The sequence below is a fragment of the Coffea eugenioides genome, chromosome 8 (assembly GCF_003713205.1).
Source record: "Coffea eugenioides isolate CCC68of chromosome 8, Ceug_1.0, whole genome shotgun sequence".
NCBI classification, from domain to species: Eukaryota; Viridiplantae; Streptophyta; class Magnoliopsida; order Gentianales; family Rubiaceae; genus Coffea; species Coffea eugenioides.
The window spans coordinates 13206822-13226933 of NC_040042.1; the positions used below are offsets into that span (position 1 = coordinate 13206822).

Genomic DNA, 20112 nt, shown 5'->3' on the forward strand with positions numbered 1-20112 from the left:
TAAACATTAACATAAATAAATGTAGGCGCTAGAGTTCGTTTGGTTCATAGATTGGATATGATGGGATGACTCATCATCGGATTATTAATCTTGGGTTGAGTCATCCTTGGATTAATAATCTCCGTCATCTAGTATTTGGTTGGTTATAGATTGAATAGCATATATTGAGAAATAATCCTATCCTATGTTTAGTTGGAAATTGGATGAGATAAGATTACTATTTTAATGACTAAAATACCCCTTAATTTGTAGGGTCATTTTAATAAAATAAGTTAATGATTTATAACTTTATTAAAATAAAGTTATTTGAGACTTTAGAAATGTAAAGTCAATCAAGGATTTTGATATATAAAAAATTGCATTCACTCAAACTCAGCCAATTCAGGCCCTTAAAAATATGTTTTAACCTAATTTTTTAACTAACTTTGAAATTCAATTAAATAATGGGCCACATTTTGGCTAAATTATGGATAAATTGAACAAAATTCAACCCATTTAAGAGTTTTAAACATGCCAAGCTCAAGCTCATACAGAAGATTTTTCTTTGAGCGGAGCTTGGGTTCATTGAAACCCTCATTTGCAATGCTCAATTGACAAGTTTATGTATTATATAGAATTTGGTTGAGAAAATAAGATTAGTAAGGGCAATATAATCCTTTCATCATGATGTAACTAGGGGAAATTAGTCAAAAAAATTAAATTAATTAATAGGGGTAAATTTGTCAAAAAATTTAAAATAATGAATAGGGGCAAAATAGTCAAAAAAAAATTAATATAATTAGTAGGGACAAGTTAGTCCATTTATTATCATATTATTATGCGAAAGTATAATTATATAATATTCAATATGAATTTGTATCATTCGCAAGGGCAAATTAATCCAAATATTGTTATGTTGGTAGTAGGGTTAAATTAGTCAAAAAAACTTTAAATTAATTAGTATGGGCAAATTAATCCATTCATGTTATATTATCGTTTAAGGATAGGGTTATATAATTATGAGAGTATAAATTTATATTATTTATAAGAATAAATTAGTTTAAAATTTCATCATCCTACCTCTTAGTCATCCCGTGATAACTAATACCACCTCCTCCGTGGAATTATTTTATCCCATGAATAGGGGATTAATTCGGTTGGTTGGAATGTGTCATTTCGTATTTAAAATGCTATTAGGATTTAAGAGCAGAACAAACAACTATTGATATGTAAAGTATACAATAATTTAATGACAACAAGTCACCAGCATAAAAGATAAATGACATACAAAATTTAATGTAGGTCGGCCCCATCACTAAACCTACATTCACAGAAAGAAAATCTATTCTTTATTATAAGAGAAAAATTGTATACAAGAATACATCTTGAACCCAAGTCCAACCCTTGTATACCATCTCTCATCTCCTAAAAACCGCATCTCATCCCATGTATAGGGTTACAGATCACCCTTGTGTGTCCCTTGTAGTATGCCAACCCCACTTATTTATAAACTACATTATTTGGCCAACATTTTAATAATAACAGGAAATAACTGCTAATTCCTAATCTGATTTAGAATAGAAAAAACTCCTATTCCTAAACTTATACAAATAAGAAATTCCTTAACTACTATTTTAAGTAATTAAAATCAATTAGAAAACTAGTTACTTACAAAACAAAAAATATGCCTAAAAGAAATTAACCAAATTTCCTAATAAATACAACCAAACATGCGATGATAAATGATGATTAATTTAATTTTATATCATCCCATCAACCAAACGGAAAGATATACGTTTACAGTAAATGTTCTTGACACGTTAAAATTGGTGTCTTGCATTTAATCTCGTCTATCCAATCTCAAAACGCCTCATCTCTCACCTACAATTGCACCCGGGTGAGACTGCAGAGGACTTCAATCCACCAAAACCATGGCAGAGAAATCAATACAGAACTCGAAAGGCAGATCCATTGTACTGGTTCTTTAGTACGTCCTACTTTTTTTTTTTTTTGTTTATAGTACGTGGTACTTGCTTTGTAATCTGTCTTTTCACGTCTCCTCTTCTTCTACACCAAAACACACATTACACACACACACACCCTTTTTTAAAAAGTCTCTAGTCTATGGCCTCTTTCTTTTTTTCCATCTTCCCAATCCCAACTATATTTTTTTTTGTTTTTTGTATTTTTTGTTCTCCCCCTCTCCCTCTAGTTCTGCTAAACAGTTTTAAAAATTCGTGATCTATATATTAACTTTTATTAAAAAAATTTGGCTTTAGGATTACATATCGTTTCTTGTAGGCAGTTTCAAGTCGAGAGAGGTAGTACTTAGTTTTTTCTTTTGCTTTTTACTCCTGAATCTCACTGCTGTTATTGCTGTTTAGTGTTTCTGTATCTTTTTTTTTTTTGTTTTCCAAAAAGAAAGTTTTGTTCAGGCAAGATGTCTGGCCCTTTGGTTCAGCCAGTTCATGGCATCGTCAAGGAGGAGGTAAAGACCCACACCCTCGACTTTTTCATCCTTGATCTATTATGCACTTTTATTTCTGGCCCTTCTACTATGTGGTTTCTACTCAATCCATGGTACAATGCGTTTCATGGTACAATCCTGATCATGGACTCATTTAATAGTACGATCCTGTAGTTTGAGCAATGGCATACGGATCAGTTATCCCAGAAGCAATGCTGTACAGTATACTCAATACGTATATTGGTTTGATTTCAGTAAGAAACTTAAAGTTCTTATTTCTATCAGCCCTTTAGTATATTGCCATATATTGATGAAAAGCCATGTTTGGATGCGATGAACATGACCTCTGTTGCCAATCGAGAGCGCTTAAATTTTCAACCTGGATCCAGCAGTCGAACGGCTGAAGTTGATGATACTGAATATTACACAATCTCTGGGACAAGGCCGTATTTTGATGTGATTCTTTCAAGAACACATGTCACTCCTCCATATCGATTGGTAATGTCTTTCTTAGCTGAATTCATATGCAGCTAGATAGTGATAGAGAATGTTTAGCAGACTATCAATTCATTCATGGCTATACAAATGGTGAATGTTGTGATGTATTGAGCTTAATTCATAGATATAAACCAAGTAATGATTTCTCGGTTTCCTCTAGACTTAGTAACTTGGTGATTGTTGTACATCTTGTAAATACTCATGGAGGCAATTTAAGTTGAAGATACTTTGATGGTATTGTATCCTGGAAAGCAGATAAAATGATCAAGAATTTGTAATTTCTTGCTTTCAGAACCTTCCCACTAGAATGGTGTCAGAGCTTCCTTCTAAGTTAGTCCCTATGGTTCTAACTTCCTGTGGCAAGACCTGGGAGACGTTTTACCATGGACGAGGCTCAACCAAAAGATTTGGCTGGAAAAGATTTGTAATTGATAATGATCTGAGAATGGGAGATTGCTGTTTCTTTGAGCTCATGGAGTGCAGCACGACGAAAATCGTATTCAAAGTTATCATCCTCAGAGGTACCCTGCCTTTGGGTGAAGGAGCTGGAGATGGTGACACTCCGGAGACTGCAATCTTCATTGAATAGAACAATCCATTAGATTTATCACTACCTGTGATAGCTATTGGATCTTTCAACCATTTAGAGCTCCCACGTCTATTTACTGATTATCAGTTTATCACCTTATCTGGATGCTAAACATTTCATGTAACAAAATTTCTAGATCCACCCGGATGAGACCTGTGAGGTAAATTCATTTGTTTTTGTCATCTATCTACACTTGGTAAATAATCTGAGAACCATCTAACCTGACAAGTCATTTACGGCTGAATTCTGAAAGTTATGAGATGCTTTGGCTTGCTACTGCAAATGCCTTAGGTTGCCAAATATTCAGAAAAAGAATTCGCAGATGCCCTTTTCAACTAATGATCTAAAGACCTCTGCGTCTCTTGACTTTGTCTTGGATCCTTAGAGCTTGAAGCATCTTGACATGAGAAACAACAGGGACACAGGCAATTCTGCTAAAAAAACGTTGTTCCTGAGATTGCTATGCTACATTGGCTGGCATGTTTTCTGAGATGAATACTTGTAAAGTTGTTCTGGACGTATAACAGTCTTGGCACTAAATTTTCAACCATCATTATTTTGTTAATCTACCTGGAAGAATAAGCTGTTGCAGGCTGAATTGGCTGCAATTTTCAGCTTCGCCTAAAGGGCAGGTTATCAGACATTGATTCAGAGCCAATTCTGCAGATAGTTGCCTCTCTTCTCCCCTTCAACTACTGATAGGCTATTCAAATCTTCTACTTTGTCGCTGGTTGTTGTGTATCATTAAAATCTTCATCAATTTGAGCTAATGCAAGGATCCTCATGCGAGGTTCGGACAAGAAATATTTCAAGCCATACAAATTTCAATTTGAGTAAATATCACCATCAATTGCCCCAAAAATTGCAACCAATAATAGCTTTTGAGAATTGCAGAGAATCCTCTCGTCGAGTCAGCAATGACACCAGTTGTTTTGCAACTTAAATAAAATAGGAACGTTTCATACGACAACTTAGCTACGAGTTATGGACACTTTCCAGTTCTTCGATACATTCTATTTTCTGAGACAAATCCTCCTATGTGTCAAAAGAGGATTTTTCGGACTGCCAAGTGGTACTGAAAAGCCAAGGAATAGTAGTGTGGGGCAGGAGATTCACCCACGGAATTTAAAGAACCTAAAGGGCATGAGTCATATATTCTGCGGAACGCCGTTCTTGCCAAGGTTGTATGTCTTTTTTCAACCTACTCAAGTCCAACCCATTTGGACCTCTTAAAGGTTCTAACCAGGGAGCGCGCAGGTCCCAAAAACGCATGGTTTCTCCTCCAAAAATGACTTCTCCGGTTGGCGAACGCATTAGATATTTACCTAAACCAGTAGGCCCTTGGGCGGATCCCACATTAGCCCCAAGACGTTGGTCAAGAAATTTCCAAAAAGTGCAAAATAGTAGTGTGAGAGGCTCATGTGTCTTTTTCCAACTTTTTTTTTTAGAGAAATAAAAAGTTGTAACTTTTTCTTAAACCTTGTGTGCATCCAAATGAATTTTTGTAGACACCTATACGTTGATGTCCACTTATATATTTTACATGTATATGTAAACATATCAATTTGACAAATTGGCTTAAATAATTGTTGAAATCTAATCTCAAACTCAGAATTATCTCTCCGATTGATAAGCAATGTAGCACAATTTTTTCTCTCATTTTCTTAAGCGAGCAATGTAGCACAATTTAGCAATCTAAAACCGTAGTTATTAAATCCGAACCAACTGACTGGTTGATTAGTTAATTTGGTGAACTGACCATTCAATTAGACTGGTTGATGATTTGACTAGACAAAAATACTGGGTTGGCTTTTAATAGTTTGACTGTTCAGATAGGATCCCAATCGGTTTAAGTAATTGGCTAGACTAGTGTTTTAAAAACAGGGCCGCCCAATCAATTCGACCGATGAAACTACGAACTGGTCATGGTTCTAATTCAATTTCGTGTTTAGTCCAAAATGTCAAATCCACTAATCAAACTCAGTTAAGAATTAGTTGACCCGATAAAAACCCAACCTTTTGAACTTTGCTTCTAGGAGTACTGGCGATCTGAGTAACTCGCGAGCTATTCAATCAAAGACTCGATCCAAGTTCGGCTTTGGGCTGAAACCACTTTTATATAGGCAGTCAATTCAAGTTCAAACTTGATTTTCTGGAACTCAAAAGCTTGACAAAGCTTATTTGAGTAATTAGATATTTATTTATTATATATATTATATATTAATGAATTTACTATTTTAGGTGTATAAGTTCAATCATTTACGACATTTCATCCGTTTCTTATAACATTAATCAGGGCTGACGTACATTTCATAAATGAAAAATTATAATTCAAAAATCCTAGAAGGGGAAAATCATGCTTCATTCTCATTCAGATTTATGCATTTCACTTAGAGTCTCAGACCCTTCTCTTCAACAATTACATCTCCATCTTCTTCTCTTCATTTCGCAAATTGTGAATCCATCTTCTTCTCTTCAAGACTTAACTCGTAATGCGCAACTCTTCCTCTTCTTCAGCTGCTCGAATTTGCAGTGGGTATTGGGTAGCTTGCGGCCAGTGACTTTAGCTTCAGTCGAAGGTAGAGCTGCAAAATCTTCCACCCTAAATGATACTGAGCTCCTATTTGATAACCTAATTCAGCACTTAAACTTAATAGATTTAGATCTTAACATATTCAGACTGTTTGATAACAAAAAATTAACATCTAAATTAATTAAGTGACATTGAATTTTCTCGGCAAAACTTGCTCCCAAAATTAAGTGATAAACTATTCACTCATCACTGAATGTAATATGCACTCAAATGTATTAGATTTAATACTTAACAATTCAATAATTTAATGAATTCAAACTTTAGATTTTAGATTTCAGACTTTAGTTTTCGTACTTCAATTTTATCAAATGCACCCTGAGCCGCTGAGGCACTTTCACCACCTGAGCTCATACATATTGTGGTATGTTCTTATTTCTTAAGTCTGCAAACCCTAAACTAATATGGATGAAATTGGAGAAATTTTTGGTACCGTAAACCCTAAATGCAAATTAGGGGTTTTCAACGTAGAGAGTATTGTGCTTCTGGGAATTGAGAGGAGTCAGGAGTGCTAAGATAACCTAGATTTTCTAGTACATTTATGGATTTTTGGAAGTTTGTTTCCTTTGTCGATGGGAATGAAATTTTTACTGTTTTTTATATTTACTTTGTTGGTGTGAATTTTCTAGAACTACATTGGATTGGAAATTATTTATAAATGGATGAAGGGCTTGAAACAAATTGATTTTGGAGCTTATGAAATTGTACAATAGCAATTGCAGAATGCAGACTACTTCTGGCAAAATTTTATTGAGTTTGAGTACCTTTGAGTCCTCGAGCTCGATTGGGCTTGGTCTAGAACTTGAGCACAATCGAGTCGAGTCTTGAGCTCTGCAAATATGTTGTCAAGTCAAGTACGAGTTTGCGAATTATTACTCACTCGAACTCGAATATAGCGCTACTTGAGTTTGACTCGGTTTGAATTCACCCATATTTGCTCCCACTAGATTTTTTTTTTCAATGTTTTTCAAAATCATTAAACCAGAGTCAAGTTGATCAAACTGTCAGTTGTAAGCTCAATTGGTTTACTTGTGGATCCGAGTTTTCAGAACATTGAGTTAGACACCCCAATTCACTTTTTTTTTTTTGATAAATAGGAGGTTTTGAATACAGGACTTCCACTTAGAATCCCTCCCCCCTTACCACCCGACCTACACTCCCCAACATCCCAATTCGCATGGTAGTAAACCAAAATAATATATTGCTAGAATTTATTATCAAGACACGCATTAGAATTTCACACTTTGAAATTTGTAAAAAAGATGTCATAAAAACTAAACAAAAATTAAATTCTACATTTGGAAGTTGGGTGAATTATTATTTAAACTATTTTGTTTTCATTCTCACAATAATAATATGCTATAACTTCTTTAAAAATAGTTATAATTTATTAGAACATATTCTATTATTGTCTTTTCCACATATCTCGTATTAAAAATTACTAAATTTTAAATTAAAAAAATATTATACTGACCCATACATTCAAGCACCCAACCATTAATTACGCCAGTAGCCCATTGATCTGCCCTTCACTAGGCAGGTCTAGGTCCTCAACCCTACAACTATTAGCATTCAATAGCATTTCAACTTACAAATGAGGCGGTTAGTTTCGCCCATTTTCGTGCGGACGAACGTTTCTTGATCCTTTAAACACCCTTTTGTCTTCCTTCTCACCTCATTGGCACATTCTCCAAGTCCAACCAAAGAGAAAATACACGCAAAACACACTTAGCCAAAGAGCTCTCTCACCTTAGCACATCTGTAAGGGATAAAGTTCTTGCAGTGCCTTTATTTTCTGTTTGTTAAAGTAATCAAATGCGGCTATGAATATTAAGAAACACTCCATCAGTGATGTTGCATGCTTTTATTTAGAAGTTGTAAAACCATTTTTATCTTTTTTCCCCTTCTAATATGGATATCATTGATGAATGTGATGTGATGTTTTGCCCATTATTCTGATAATGCTCTGTTTTCTGGTAATCTCTGCATGTGTCCATTGTTGCTCTCTTCATTGGGCTTGTTCTTAGTTACTTCTGTTGTTAGTCAAGTCAATTTCTTATTTGTTAGAAGACACACTCTTTTTCTTATTTTTTTTCAGTTTCATATTTTGAATCACATAAAAGGGTAAAAAGCCCGTATTTTTTTTTTTCCTATTGTCCGATATAAAATGTAATATATGTGTAAGATTAAAACATGTAAAAAGCCATGAAACAAAAATGGTAATTAAAGAAGTGAACGGTAATGCCATTAACAAAAAGAAATTTTATTGTTCAAGGATCAAAAGCCCAACTCCTCTGGTTGGGATATTAACCAAAATAAGGTCATAGGAGAAATCTGTGTAACTTGGTTGTAAAATTTAAATTTTGTACCAAAATAAATACGCCATTTAGGGGTTAGTAATAATGTCAGAGTTGTATAGTACAAATGCTTCTTGGTTTTGAATTTCGATAGGTGCTTCAAAATGTCTTGTTAGTATTAATGTTCTCTATGTTACCGCAGGCGGTTCAAATTAATCTGCAATGCTATTGTGTTTTTCACTCTAGTTTATTTTTTAATTCTACTATGAATCAGGAACATAAAATAAACAAGATTGTAGTGGTTTTCCTGATCTTGTCTTAGTGGATCCCTGAGAAATCAATGAAAAGAGAATACTGAACTGTGTTGAAGTAGAGATGTCTAATCAGCCGGTACAGCCGTTTCTTTGCGCTGTCAAGGAGGAGGTATGCACCTTTGGTTTCTAGCATTTCGAATTGATGAACGAAAATTTTGTTTTGAATAATTACCACTTTATATTAGGCATGATTGTACTGTTTGGCGTGCTATGAAGCCTATGATTACCAAAACAAAGAAACATGCCAAAGAAGTTGGTCTTTATTGGGCTAGAAATTTGTCAAGTCAAAGAATTTCTTGATCTCTTTGATGCATTCTTGTAGCTCAGTTTCTTTACCAGTTACAGATCACGGTATACATCTAAGAAATTTTTGGTCTTTTATTTATGTCAGTTTAATTTTGTGAGTTCACGGTATCCCTGTAACTTGATGTAGAGCTCAGTATTGCCTCTAATGATGATTGCAGAAGTGGTATAATTCAATTAGAAAAAATTTGAATTCAAGATTTGTCATAATTCACTTAACTGATGGTAAGTTGGCAGAAAGTGAATGTCCTGTGTACAAGGACCAGGTAGTGGAATAGGATTGTTTTTTACTTGCAAAAAGTTGAAGAATGATACACATTTTAATAATGTTTAATTCATGTGGAATTCTTAGAGGTCAATGTAGTGAAGAAAGTAGCATTTCTTTTCCCTGGAAAAATAGGTATTGTAAAGTTGATATTTGGATAAAATGCATTGTTATGATGCACTTATTGCATTCAACATATCTCTGTTTTGTCCTGTGGAATGCCTTTAACTTTGATGTTTATTATTCCTCGCAGCCCTTTATGACAGACTCAGACACTGATGAGAAGCCATATGTAGACCTTATTAACTCAAAATCTGTGCCCAGTGGAGAGAACTCACAGCTTCTGTCTGGATCAAGTTCTGGAATGGCTGAAATGGATGATATTGAATATTGGACAATCTCTGGGAAGAAGCCGTATTTTGATATAATTCTAGCAAAATCACATGTTGGTCCCAGATTTCAACTGGTAATTTCTTTGTTAGCTAAAATTAGTTTCCATTAGATACTAGTAAAAGATTTTGTCCCGCATTGATTTTTTCGTTTCAAGTTAGATTATGTTGAAATCTACGACTTATCTCAAGAAATTCTAATTTGTCACTCTCAGTTCCTTCCAACCACAATTGTCCCAGAGCTTCCTTCTGCTATGGTCCCTGTGGTTCTGACTTGTTGTGGCAAGAATTGGAATACAGTCTATTATGGAGGCAGGACAGGCAAAAGGTTTGGCCCCAGCTGGAAAAAATTTGCATCAGATAATGAGCTAAAGACTGGAGATTGTTGTTTCTTTGAGCTCATGGAGTCTACAATGGCACAAATCAAGTTTAAAGTTATTATTCTGAGAGGTGACCTGCCAGTCCTTCGTTTTGCTGAAGGAGATGGTGAGACCCCAGAGAAAGCGATCATCATTGAATAGAACCATCCGTTAGATCTACAGATTTCGTGTTTTGTCATGATGTATCTCAAGCTTTTGGGACCTCAACTTATGTGCAACAATATGCACAATTTCTATAAAGCTCACTCTATATCATGCACTGTTTAGCAGCTTTGAATATATAAACGTTTTTGGTGTAGGACATCAATGCCATGGCTTGAGTAATGTATAGTTTGTTGATGAGGAGGATCTGGCCTGGGGTTTATGTTGCATTGGCTTGATTCTGGTCTTGTTGCAATCTAACTTGTGTCATCTTGTTACTGAGTTCTGCAAAATTTGGATTCCTTTGCCTCCTGATATCAACATCTATGACTCGACAAAGGTTTCTGTAACATGATATGTAAGGTTGATGCTATAATTTGACAAAGTACAACTGCAGGTTTCGACAATTATGAAAGCCTCGAGGGATCATCAGTAATAATCTACCCTAAAGTTTGTAGAGGTTCCATTACTATGTTCAGGTGATTTAGCTAGTGGCTTGATCTGTAGGAACGGTCTTCTGAGCTCATGATATTTGAGTTTGCATTTGCGGGGAAAATAATTATACGGCCTTCCAACTATGTGAGGAAGGGGATCATATAACTGGTGAGGAAGTGGAAATTTTCAGCTTAACTGAAGAGGATTTTAATCAGGTATGGATCATATAAAAGTCGAAAATGAATCAAGATTGCAGGCAGTTCTTTCTTCTTCATTTGAAATATTAGAATTGATGTCATATACTTGATAGGTTTTGCAAACTGCCAAGGAAGTCAAAAATTAGATCCATGGTATTGCTACAACAATTTATCCTTGTCTGTGGGATCTGCATGGTAGGGCGGAAAGTATTGCTTTGCAGATCACCACATTAACAATGTGCATGCATTCTTTTCCTGAACTCTTCACCTTGGCTTCACCTTCATACTTTTTCATAATTTTATTATGTTTCTTTTTTCTCCATCCTGCCTTCAGTGAGGGAAACGACTACATGCTTGGGAGACTTACAGCTTCTTCTCTTATTGGCCGTGCATAGGCATCTTTGTCGTATTCAATTGACACTATCTCCCTTGAAAACTGTCAAGCATGTGGCTGTTTCTCTTTTGCTATTGTGTGCATGATCTCAAAATCCCCTGGTGATCTTCTAATTTCAATACATATACGATTATGGGGGTCAAGGTTGTGAATTAAGGGTACTGCATCCAATTTCTGTTCCTCTCAAGACTATAAACAGCTCTAGTTCTAAGGAAAAGCAAATAACCCGAAGCAACACCAAACATAGAAATAAAGCTCCACCAGGCAAAAGTCTCACTGTAACATTGCCTACCGATGCATACCGTTGATCCATCCATTAAAACCAGCAAATTTGAGCTCCTTATGTTTCTTTGGTATAGCAAGGCAGCAAGAAGACCATAAAGAAGTGATCCCAGAGGGATATTGGTTATAAGAATGTTATGATTGACTCCAGTACTGACAGGTCCAAACAATTCTGCTGTCATTGAAACTGCTGCTGTAACAATAAAACCAGAACTTAATCCAATGAAGGCTGTGGCAGTTCTCAGTGCTGTCTGGCTGCCTGATGAAACAAGCAAAAGAAATGCAATTGGTGTTGGAACCAGTCCTAGCACAAGCCATCCAGTTCTTGGGTAATACATGTTGCTGCATTAGTAAAACAAAGACATCATGTGATTGCTACTATGAAGTAAAAATGCATTTTCTGTCAGGCAGCAGAAAAAGGTGCTGCTGCTTGTGCAGGAATTTCACCTCCTATTGGTTAGCTGTTCGGCAACTCTTAACATTCCTTTTTAGTTTCTTTGTCCCCAATATCATGAAAAACCAAAATCAATTATAGAAAAAACTTACTCTCCCAGCAAGTCTGGAATGGCAGAAAGCAGACGTCCAAAGAATGAGCAAGCAGAGTACAGAGATACAAATGAACTTATCTGTGAGCCATATCCAAGTGATTGTGCAATTTGGCCAAGATTGTTACCATAAACAATTCCTAGTGTTCCACCACAGAAGTATGCCAAGTAGTATAACCAAAAGTCCAGTCGATGGATGAGCAACCTTACTGAGTGCTCTTCTCCTAGCATTGACAAACGATCTTTGAAGAACTTTTGATCACAGCAGGATCTCTTCTCTTCTGGATCATACGCATTTCCATTGCTGCGTGTCAAGGGACTGCTTGAGTCCTCAATTTCCACAAGTTTTTGTTTAATATCAAGATCTCCTAAGTCAACTGAATTGAAACTTGTGCCCTGTAATTCGATGCTTGAATTCTCTGTTCTTTGAGCCCATTCCCGAGCGCAAAAAATTCTGGTGGTAATTAGTAGCAGGATTAGGAATAATATTGCACCAAGCGTGGAAGCACTGCTAGTTACTGATTCTGTATCAAGGACTAGAAGATATACACCGGTACAAGCTGCTAGGATAACTAGACGGAGAAAAACACAGGACTCGCGATGAATAGCACCACCGGAAAGGGCTTGAGGAGGGTGTTGCTGGAGGACCAAAGCAACGATGCCTATTGAAGCAATAAGTGGCATGATAGCATTAAGAAGGAGATATAATGCGCTATCAGTGGAGTTGATGGCATTGACAATGAGCTTATATAAAGCTGCAGTTACACCATTAAAACTGATGCTGAGGGACAATGCCAGTGGCCTGTTAGCAGGAAAGTTGTTTATGCACAAGACATAACAGACTGTGTTGAACCAGGAGATGCTACAACCCGCAAGCAAACTCAAGAGGATTACCTGAAAGGTATCAGATTGTAGCAACTTTTAGCGTGCTCAATATTGCAACGGATTAAGTAATGTGAGGGGAAAAGAGTAAGCATGATGCACAAAGTTTTAAGGGCACCTGAAAGAGTTAAAATAAAGCTGCAACAAACAATAATATTTCATGGACCTGTTTGTTATCACCTATATGATACATGGCCACATTCTGATCTAAAATATATAATTTTGGGTTTAAGGATGCTCCATTGTGATCGTGATGGCTATCTTTTGGAAAGATGATGTTCAATATGACACTGATGATGACATATTTGATTGACCCCTAATAACTAACAAGTTAATTATCAACATCTTTGTCGTTTCAGTAAAAATTAGCAGCACATAGGAGTCAATCACAGGACCTGCTGGTAACTCCCAGATTACGGAACCAGTCGGATTGCCCTCAGGCTGCTTAGCTGTGTATCCTTGAGGCAAGACTCTACATAGCCTTAGGGGATTAATCTGGGTGAAAGACTGGGATACCCTAAGTGAAAAAAGAGCAAATATTAATCTATCAGCACTCCCTCTCCACCCCCTTCAACCCCCCAAAAACTAATCCCTGATAAGCTTAAAAGGTGTGCTGGAACAACAAAAATATTAGCTTCTGTCTAGTGCAAAATGCATTTTCAAGATTTATCAATTCAATAAAAATCCATAAATTACAAAATGCCACTACATTTTTGCTGCTTGATGGACAACTGTTATATCCTGATATGAGACTTGAGTATTTTTGAACATATAAATTGGATGATCTAGCACTAAATGAACTCAAAAAGAAAGTGTAGGAGAGAAAAATTCCAATGTCTTCTTCAATCTATTGTTTTCAATCCAAGTCCAGCTGCTGCTTGATAAGAAGTGCTTATTATACCAATATCAGTTTTTGGAAAAATCATGTAGTCCTTGTAAAGTTTGCTTCAAAATGAAAAAAAAAATGAAAATTCAGCTTCCTATTTACGTGCTGTCATGCTGCAATTATTCTATACCAACTGCCTAGCTTAACTTAATGGGCACTTTCCAAGATTGTCTTGTATAAAGAATTCCTGGTTTGGATTGTCATTTTTTCTCAAAATATTTTTACTTTTCGTGAACTTATTTTTCAATCACCTTTTTATCTTATATACGTCAAATCGAGTATCTACATTTTTTTTAATAAAAATTTTAGAAAATAACAATCTAAATGAGTATTTAGTTGGTGGTTGACTGGGTTTGACTTCTCTAAAATGTGATATCTAATATTTTTCCACAGGCTTTCGTGAGGGAGTCTGCATCAATGGTCAGAGTGTTAGATCAACTGCCATTTTTTTGTCCTCTTGATAACAAAAATATACCAATTTGTTATTATTCACATAAAGTGCCCTTAAGGACAACTGCTTGTAATATAATATGGTAAAGAGATTGAAAAGTGTGAATTGCGTTTTCAAGAAAATTTTTTTACTATGATAATTTTTCATAATGTGATTTATGTGAGATAAAAATGTGATTTTGAAAAATATTAAAAATAAATAATACCCGAGTAATGTTTATTCAAATAGAGTATAATGAAGGGTATATAACTTAATAATAATAAAAAAATGTACGATTATGATGCCAAAAGATGTTTAAGAAAGATTCCTTTTTTTTTTTTCAAAATAATGCCAAAATTATGTTTATCCAAAGGGAGTTATACTTAGTAGAGGGTATATAACTCTCTAGTGTTTTGGCACACAAAAAAATAAAAATCAATTACTTTTTATCTGTAAAAAAAATTCAACATTCCTACATAAAAATGCAGGCAAATTTTGGGTTTGGCAAGGCATAAAAGGTGAAGTCAAGTGTATCAGGAGATATAAAGTTTAAAATTCTTATGTAAAAGTATACTAAAAAATGAGTGGAGATAATACTTGAATTATGAGGTGGACTCACATGTTTCAGTGTGACTATCCTATGCCTATATGAAGAAGAATACAAAAAGCCAACTACCTAACAAAATAAATGGCAATGGATTCATGCATTAGAATATTGGTACTGGTGGTTATGTTATACCTATCACCTGCCTCAAGCAACAACTTTTTTTTTCTTTTTCTTCTCTATGTTGGTTATGGTAGTTGAAACAAGTTAGTGGAGTTGGCTATGTACAATCCCAACAAATTAGGAACTCACATCAATGAAATGACAATAACAAACTCTGTCCAACCTTAACTTTTAAGCTACATAAAAAGTGAGAGGAATATCTTTTTTTTTTTCTTTTTTTGTTTGATTGGAAATGTTGTGCAAAATCAAATCTTTGATTGATCCAAGTAGTATATGAGTAGAAAGAAAGAAGAAAAACTCGTAAGAAGTGATGAAATCTGCCAATTTTAAGCATTCAAGAAGAGATGAATTTCTAAAAGAGGTTAAGAAATTAAGGGAAAAGGAAACTCACTAGGGAATAAGGCAAGGAGATGTGTCCTTGGATGACAAGCCATTGGAGGCCATAACCAAGAAATCCCATGAAAGCTGCAAGAAAGATGACAACCCATAATGGCAAATACTTGAGACAGACTCCAGAACACCATCCAAAGGCTTTGCCCATGTCTGATGCCATGGACAGATTGTTCAACTGAACCTGTGAAATGCCTAGAACAGATTTTAAATCTGAAGAGTAGGACGAAAAGTCCAAATTTGTTCCTGTAAATGCCTGTATCCACACACTTGCTGCCAAAATCATCCATTTTCTTGATTGTCCTACCATTTCTTGAATGGCTAGAATGAGAAGGCAATCATATGCAAGAAGGGATTCTTCTACGACTCAATCCCGAAGCAATGGCATGAGGGAAGGTAGGTTATATGTTTATGTTCAGGAGGATGAGTTTTATGCTTTATAGGCAACCTCTGTCGCATGATGACTATTGAGTAGGCAAGCTAATTAATGGAGGTTCTTTTGGAGGCTTAGTTGTATTGGGTGGAAACTTGTGTGGATACTTGAGAATTGACAGAACCTTTGCAAAAGTTGCTGTTGATGGTCCATCATCATACAACGCCTTATGCAAGGATTTCCACAGAATATACATCTTCATGCGTATATATACCCTAAGGCCTTCAAGAAAAGTTTTTTTTTTTTTTAATCTTTTCATGAAATGCCTTTGACTTGGAGGATTTTTTCAATGCAAATGATGATGATGGTGAAATCCCTTATTGTTATAGAGGTCAAAATTTTGAAAATTCTACTGTCTCTTTTGAATATCATACCTATAATTGTAATTCAATAAATTTTTATCATACCGTTCAATAGTTAAAACTCCTTTTTTTCTTGCCATTTGCTCAAAGACAAAGCTCTAGCTTTCGTTCTAATTTCAGCATGAAAAACATGACATGGTTATGAATGCAACAAAAAACAGCTAATCCAAACGGAGTTATATCTTACCTTTTCTCATTGTCTTTATGTGATATTTATTCCATAGAATATAATTGTTAAAGAAGGATAATGACCATAAATCCTTGTCTTTATTTAGTACGAAATTTCCTTGCAGCAATAATGGTTAGATTAGCGGTTTGAGTTAGAACTCCACTCAGGCGATGATTTTCTAAAAGAGTTATGTGTATGTGTGCTTACATACAGTCCATTTGTGTGTGCTTATCATGTGCTTTGAGGACACATAATAACAAAAAATCTTTCTAAAAAATTACTTTAAGAGTGAAACTTTTAGTCCCAAAATCATTTCGTGCTTCAAAATTGGTATTTTTAGAAAAACTTTTATCTTTAATAAGAAATAGAAATCAAACATCGACCGTTTTAAAATAAACTCTGATTTGAATAAAGAAATAAATATATTTTTAAAATTAAAGATATGCATTTTACATGATATCATAAGCAATTGTACAAGTATGCATCCAATTACTATTATTAAATACTTAATAAGTAATTTTACTAAAAGCATTAGTATTAGTAAAAAAATTTTTTTGGATAAGTCACCACAATTCCAATTGGTAATTCATCAATTAATATTCTAAAATCTAATTATTGGTCAAAATTGCTATGATTTTGGGCTTAACTACCAATTCCCAACACAAGAGTCTCCATTTCCAATGTCTAGATCACCACCCATTTTTCTTTGTTAGAAAGGGAAAGTCTCTGCATAATATCAGCTAAATCAATTAACGTGTTAGAAAATGACAATTATCTAATGAGTTACTTTGGGGCTTCATAATTTATTGACATTAAATGACAATAATCTAATGAGATTTGCAAGGAAAAACTATAAATGCAACATTTTTATCAGCGTAAATGCAATCGGCGGCAGGCAATTGCACAAAATGAAAATGCAATGGCACCAAAAAAAAAAGGCAAACAAAATAAAAATCCAACACTTGAAAAAAAAAAAAGCAAAGGAAACTTGGCTAGTCAGAGATTTTGACATATGTTGTGAAATTAGCTTCCCCCAGTCCTATATGAAGCCACACTTTTGCAGTCAACATAAATTAACTCAGTTAACGAAGACGGACTATTTCAGTTCCGTTGTCCAAAAGTAAACATATATCTCAAATCTCGTTACGAATATGAGAATTGTATTAGTCGGTAATCTGAAAGAACCTTGTATGTTGCTAGAAATATGCCCCGATACACATGATGGTGATCAAAGTTGAATCCACTCAAACTTTTTTGTACAAAAAAAAAAGAATAAATCTTTTATGTATTGACAATGCGTATAATAGCAGGTCTAGATATATGTTACATATACAAACTCTAATGTTGAAATTCAAATTCTATGACATATATTCAGATTCGTCAGTATATATATATACTAACAATATAGGAAAAATTAATTTAAAAGATAAACAAAACATAAAAAAAAAACACTTTCGCAAGATGGAGATTGTACCGTGTAGTTGTAAAATTAGCTTCCTTTAGTCCTATATGAAGTAAATTTGTTCTGTATTGGCAACAGTACATTCCATTCCACTCAGCTCGGTTCTCCGGATTGACCAAAGGGAGTAGTTGACCAGATTTATTACATAGGGTCGAAAGTAAGGGTGAGAATGCAAAGTGAGTTTTTTAAATGCTTATTTAAAATTTTATTATAATTTATTGTAAAAGTTATACATTTTTTTTGAATATTTTAAAATATATAATTTTAAAATTTTTTTTGAAGTTACTATAATTAAAATTATTAAAAAATTTATAACAGATAAACTTGAAAAAAAATTTATTTGCCAAACAAGGGCATAGTAAGATGAAATAAGGATTAAAAGTGTAAAGGTTTTAGATGTGTAGTATTTAATAGCTTTGATATAATGGAATTTTGACAAGATCTAAGTTTTGGTTCTAGAATTAAAAATAAAAGTTTGAAAAATATTAAATCCCTCCGTCCCGAAAAATTTGACGCTTTTCGAAACTGCAACTCTTTTTTTTTTTGTGGGTACAGTGATTTAATTCCCCATGGATAAGCTTTTGTTTCAGATTTACCCTTTATTTCAACAATACTAATGCAGTAGTAGTAACTACTGGAACCCACATGAACATGCCAGCAAACAGCAGTTCACATCCTCCGGTGAGAGTGAGAAATACCGGCAAAGCTAGGCCACATGTTAACTTGTTAACTTTATTTTTTTTATTTTTTAAGTAGAAACCACCAAATTTGAGAAGTTTCACTTACATTGCTCTCTTTCGTATTACTCAACATATCCCTTTCCTAACTTGTCAATCTTTTCACTCTTCATTTGCACTAGTTTTTTTAGCCTCACGCAATGCGTGAGGATGCCTGGGTCTATGTTAATCAAGATCAAATGAAGGCAAGTGGATTAATGTAAAATGGTTATATATTTAATACATGATAGGTGTTAATAAATGTGGACAATTTGACTTTAGGTAAATTGAATATTGTTGTTACTCATTTACTCATTTGATTTGTAATTTTCTCTTAGATAGTCAGTCTTTGGCTTAAGATCTTTGCGAATTCTTGATATTATAAATAAATGATGCATTCATTTAAAATGTACAAGTACATACATATATCATAAATATGGTGACGCTGATCACTTTTAAAATTATGCACACACTATTTGTATCTAATCAAGAATGAAATAAGTTTAAACAAGATCAGCTAGGTGAGAGTGCGAAAACTTCACCTTGTAAAACCGCCAAATCCAGGTCTTCAATTGGAGAAAGAAACACATCCAATATGTTACTTTACAGATGGCTTTCTCTCAAGATTACATAGGCAATACAGCTTTGTGCGGCTCCCACAGACCCCTTCGGACACCACCCACCGCCCACTCACCAGTGGAGCTCAAGCAACTACAACTATACGATGAATATACAAATACACGTCTGAACTCTGAAGCACAAACACAAAAGCCCCCAAAGTTGACCAAGCACACAACTGAAGCACGAATGCAAAAACCACCGAAGTTGCCCATAATTTAGGCGGTGGATCTATTTTACAAATGGGGTAACAAACTCGTGTTTAAAATCCAAAAATAAGTATTTATAGAATCGTTTTTTCATGCTCGAAAGAAAATTTGGAACTACTGTAAAAGTTTAAAAATTATATTCCATTTCTTAAATTGCATATTTTTTTTATGAAGAAAGTTTATCCTTTTGCAAAAAAAAAAAAAATTTACACAGCCACGGGATACCTTCATATTTTTAGTAACAAACTCGTGTTTAAAATCCGAAAATATGTATTTATAGAGTCATTTTTTCATGCTCAAAAGAAAAATTAGGACTACTGTAAAAGTTTAAAAACTATAATCCATTTCTTAAATTGCATATTTTTTTTTTATGAAGAAAGTTTATCCTTTTGGAAAAAAAAAGAAAAAATGTTTACATGGCCACAGGATTCCTTCATATTTTTTTAAATTTTTTTTTTCCAAAACAGGAGGACCCCTATTGTTTATATTGACAGTATACATTTTCACATTTTAATGCATATTATTTAATCCAAATTTGAATTCTAATATCAACTTTTGTATATATGACATGTATCCAAAAATGATAGTGAGTGTGTTTGGATTGAAATGATTTGAAAAAAATAATTTGCTTCACAAATTTCAATCACCTTTTTATCTTCCAAATCACCTTTTTATCTCATATATATCACATCATAAAATATGCTACAGTAATTATCTCAAATAAATCATCCAAATAAACTCAGTGTATACTGTATATTCTGAA

At 34.3% G+C, this 20112-nt stretch overlaps 3 protein-coding genes across 3 annotated transcripts; 2 read left to right on the forward strand and 1 right to left on the reverse strand.

The window, feature by feature from the left end:
- The first annotated feature begins 2419 nt into the window (after positions 1 to 2419).
- On the forward strand, positions 2420 to 3687 carry LOC113780292 (B3 domain-containing protein Os04g0386900-like). Its single transcript, XM_027326107.1, has 3 exons — positions 2420 to 2467; positions 2732 to 2944; positions 3237 to 3687. The coding sequence occupies exons 1-3, from the start codon at positions 2420 to 2422 to the stop codon at positions 3531 to 3533; spliced, it is 558 nt and encodes a 185-aa protein (XP_027181908.1). The 3' UTR covers positions 3534 to 3687.
- A 4149-nt stretch (positions 3688 to 7836) lies between these two features.
- On the forward strand, positions 7837 to 10326 carry LOC113781165 (B3 domain-containing protein Os04g0386900-like). The gene is made up of 4 exons (XM_027327035.1): positions 7837 to 7884; positions 8695 to 8843; positions 9556 to 9768; positions 9907 to 10326. The coding sequence occupies exons 2-4, from the start codon at positions 8796 to 8798 to the stop codon at positions 10210 to 10212; spliced, it is 567 nt and encodes a 188-aa protein (XP_027182836.1). The 5' UTR covers positions 7837 to 7884; positions 8695 to 8795; the 3' UTR covers positions 10213 to 10326.
- Positions 10327 to 11321: 995 nt separating this feature from the next.
- LOC113781166 (protein NUCLEAR FUSION DEFECTIVE 4-like) lies at positions 11322 to 15872 on the reverse strand. Its single transcript, XM_027327037.1, has 3 exons — positions 15382 to 15872; positions 12067 to 12959; positions 11322 to 11862 (listed from the first exon to the last, which is right to left on the reverse strand). Exons 1-3 carry the CDS (start codon positions 15688 to 15690, stop codon positions 11391 to 11393), a joined length of 1674 nt encoding a protein of 557 aa, XP_027182838.1. The 5' UTR covers positions 15691 to 15872; the 3' UTR covers positions 11322 to 11390.
- Between the last annotated feature and the right edge of the window lie 4240 nt (positions 15873 to 20112).

Bases quoted from the DNA above. Each gene is read 5' to 3' on its own strand.
- LOC113781166 (XM_027327037.1), bottom strand. From the start codon at position 15,690: ATGGTAGGACAATCAAGAAAATGGATGATTTTGGCAGCAAGTGTGTGG. The intron at 12,960-15,381 runs GTGAGTTTCCTT...GATACCTTTCAG, and splicing joins TCTCCTTGCCTTATTCCCTA to GTAATCCTCTTGAGTTTGCT. The intron at 11,863-12,066 runs GTAAGTTTTTTC...TTACTAATGCAG, and splicing joins ATTCCAGACTTGCTGGGAGA to CAACATGTATTACCCAAGAA.
- LOC113780292 (XM_027326107.1), top strand. From the start codon at position 2,420: ATGTCTGGCCCTTTGGTTCAGCCAGTTCATGGCATCGTCAAGGAGGAG. The intron at 2,468-2,731 runs GTAAAGACCCAC...TATTTCTATCAG, and splicing joins ATGGCATCGTCAAGGAGGAG to CCCTTTAGTATATTGCCATA. The intron at 2,945-3,236 runs GTAATGTCTTTC...TCTTGCTTTCAG, and splicing joins TCACTCCTCCATATCGATTG to AACCTTCCCACTAGAATGGT.
- LOC113781165 (XM_027327035.1), top strand. From the start codon at position 8,796: ATGTCTAATCAGCCGGTACAGCCGTTTCTTTGCGCTGTCAAGGAGGAG. The intron at 8,844-9,555 runs GTATGCACCTTT...TATTCCTCGCAG, and splicing joins TTTGCGCTGTCAAGGAGGAG to CCCTTTATGACAGACTCAGA. The intron at 9,769-9,906 runs GTAATTTCTTTG...TGTCACTCTCAG, and splicing joins TTGGTCCCAGATTTCAACTG to TTCCTTCCAACCACAATTGT.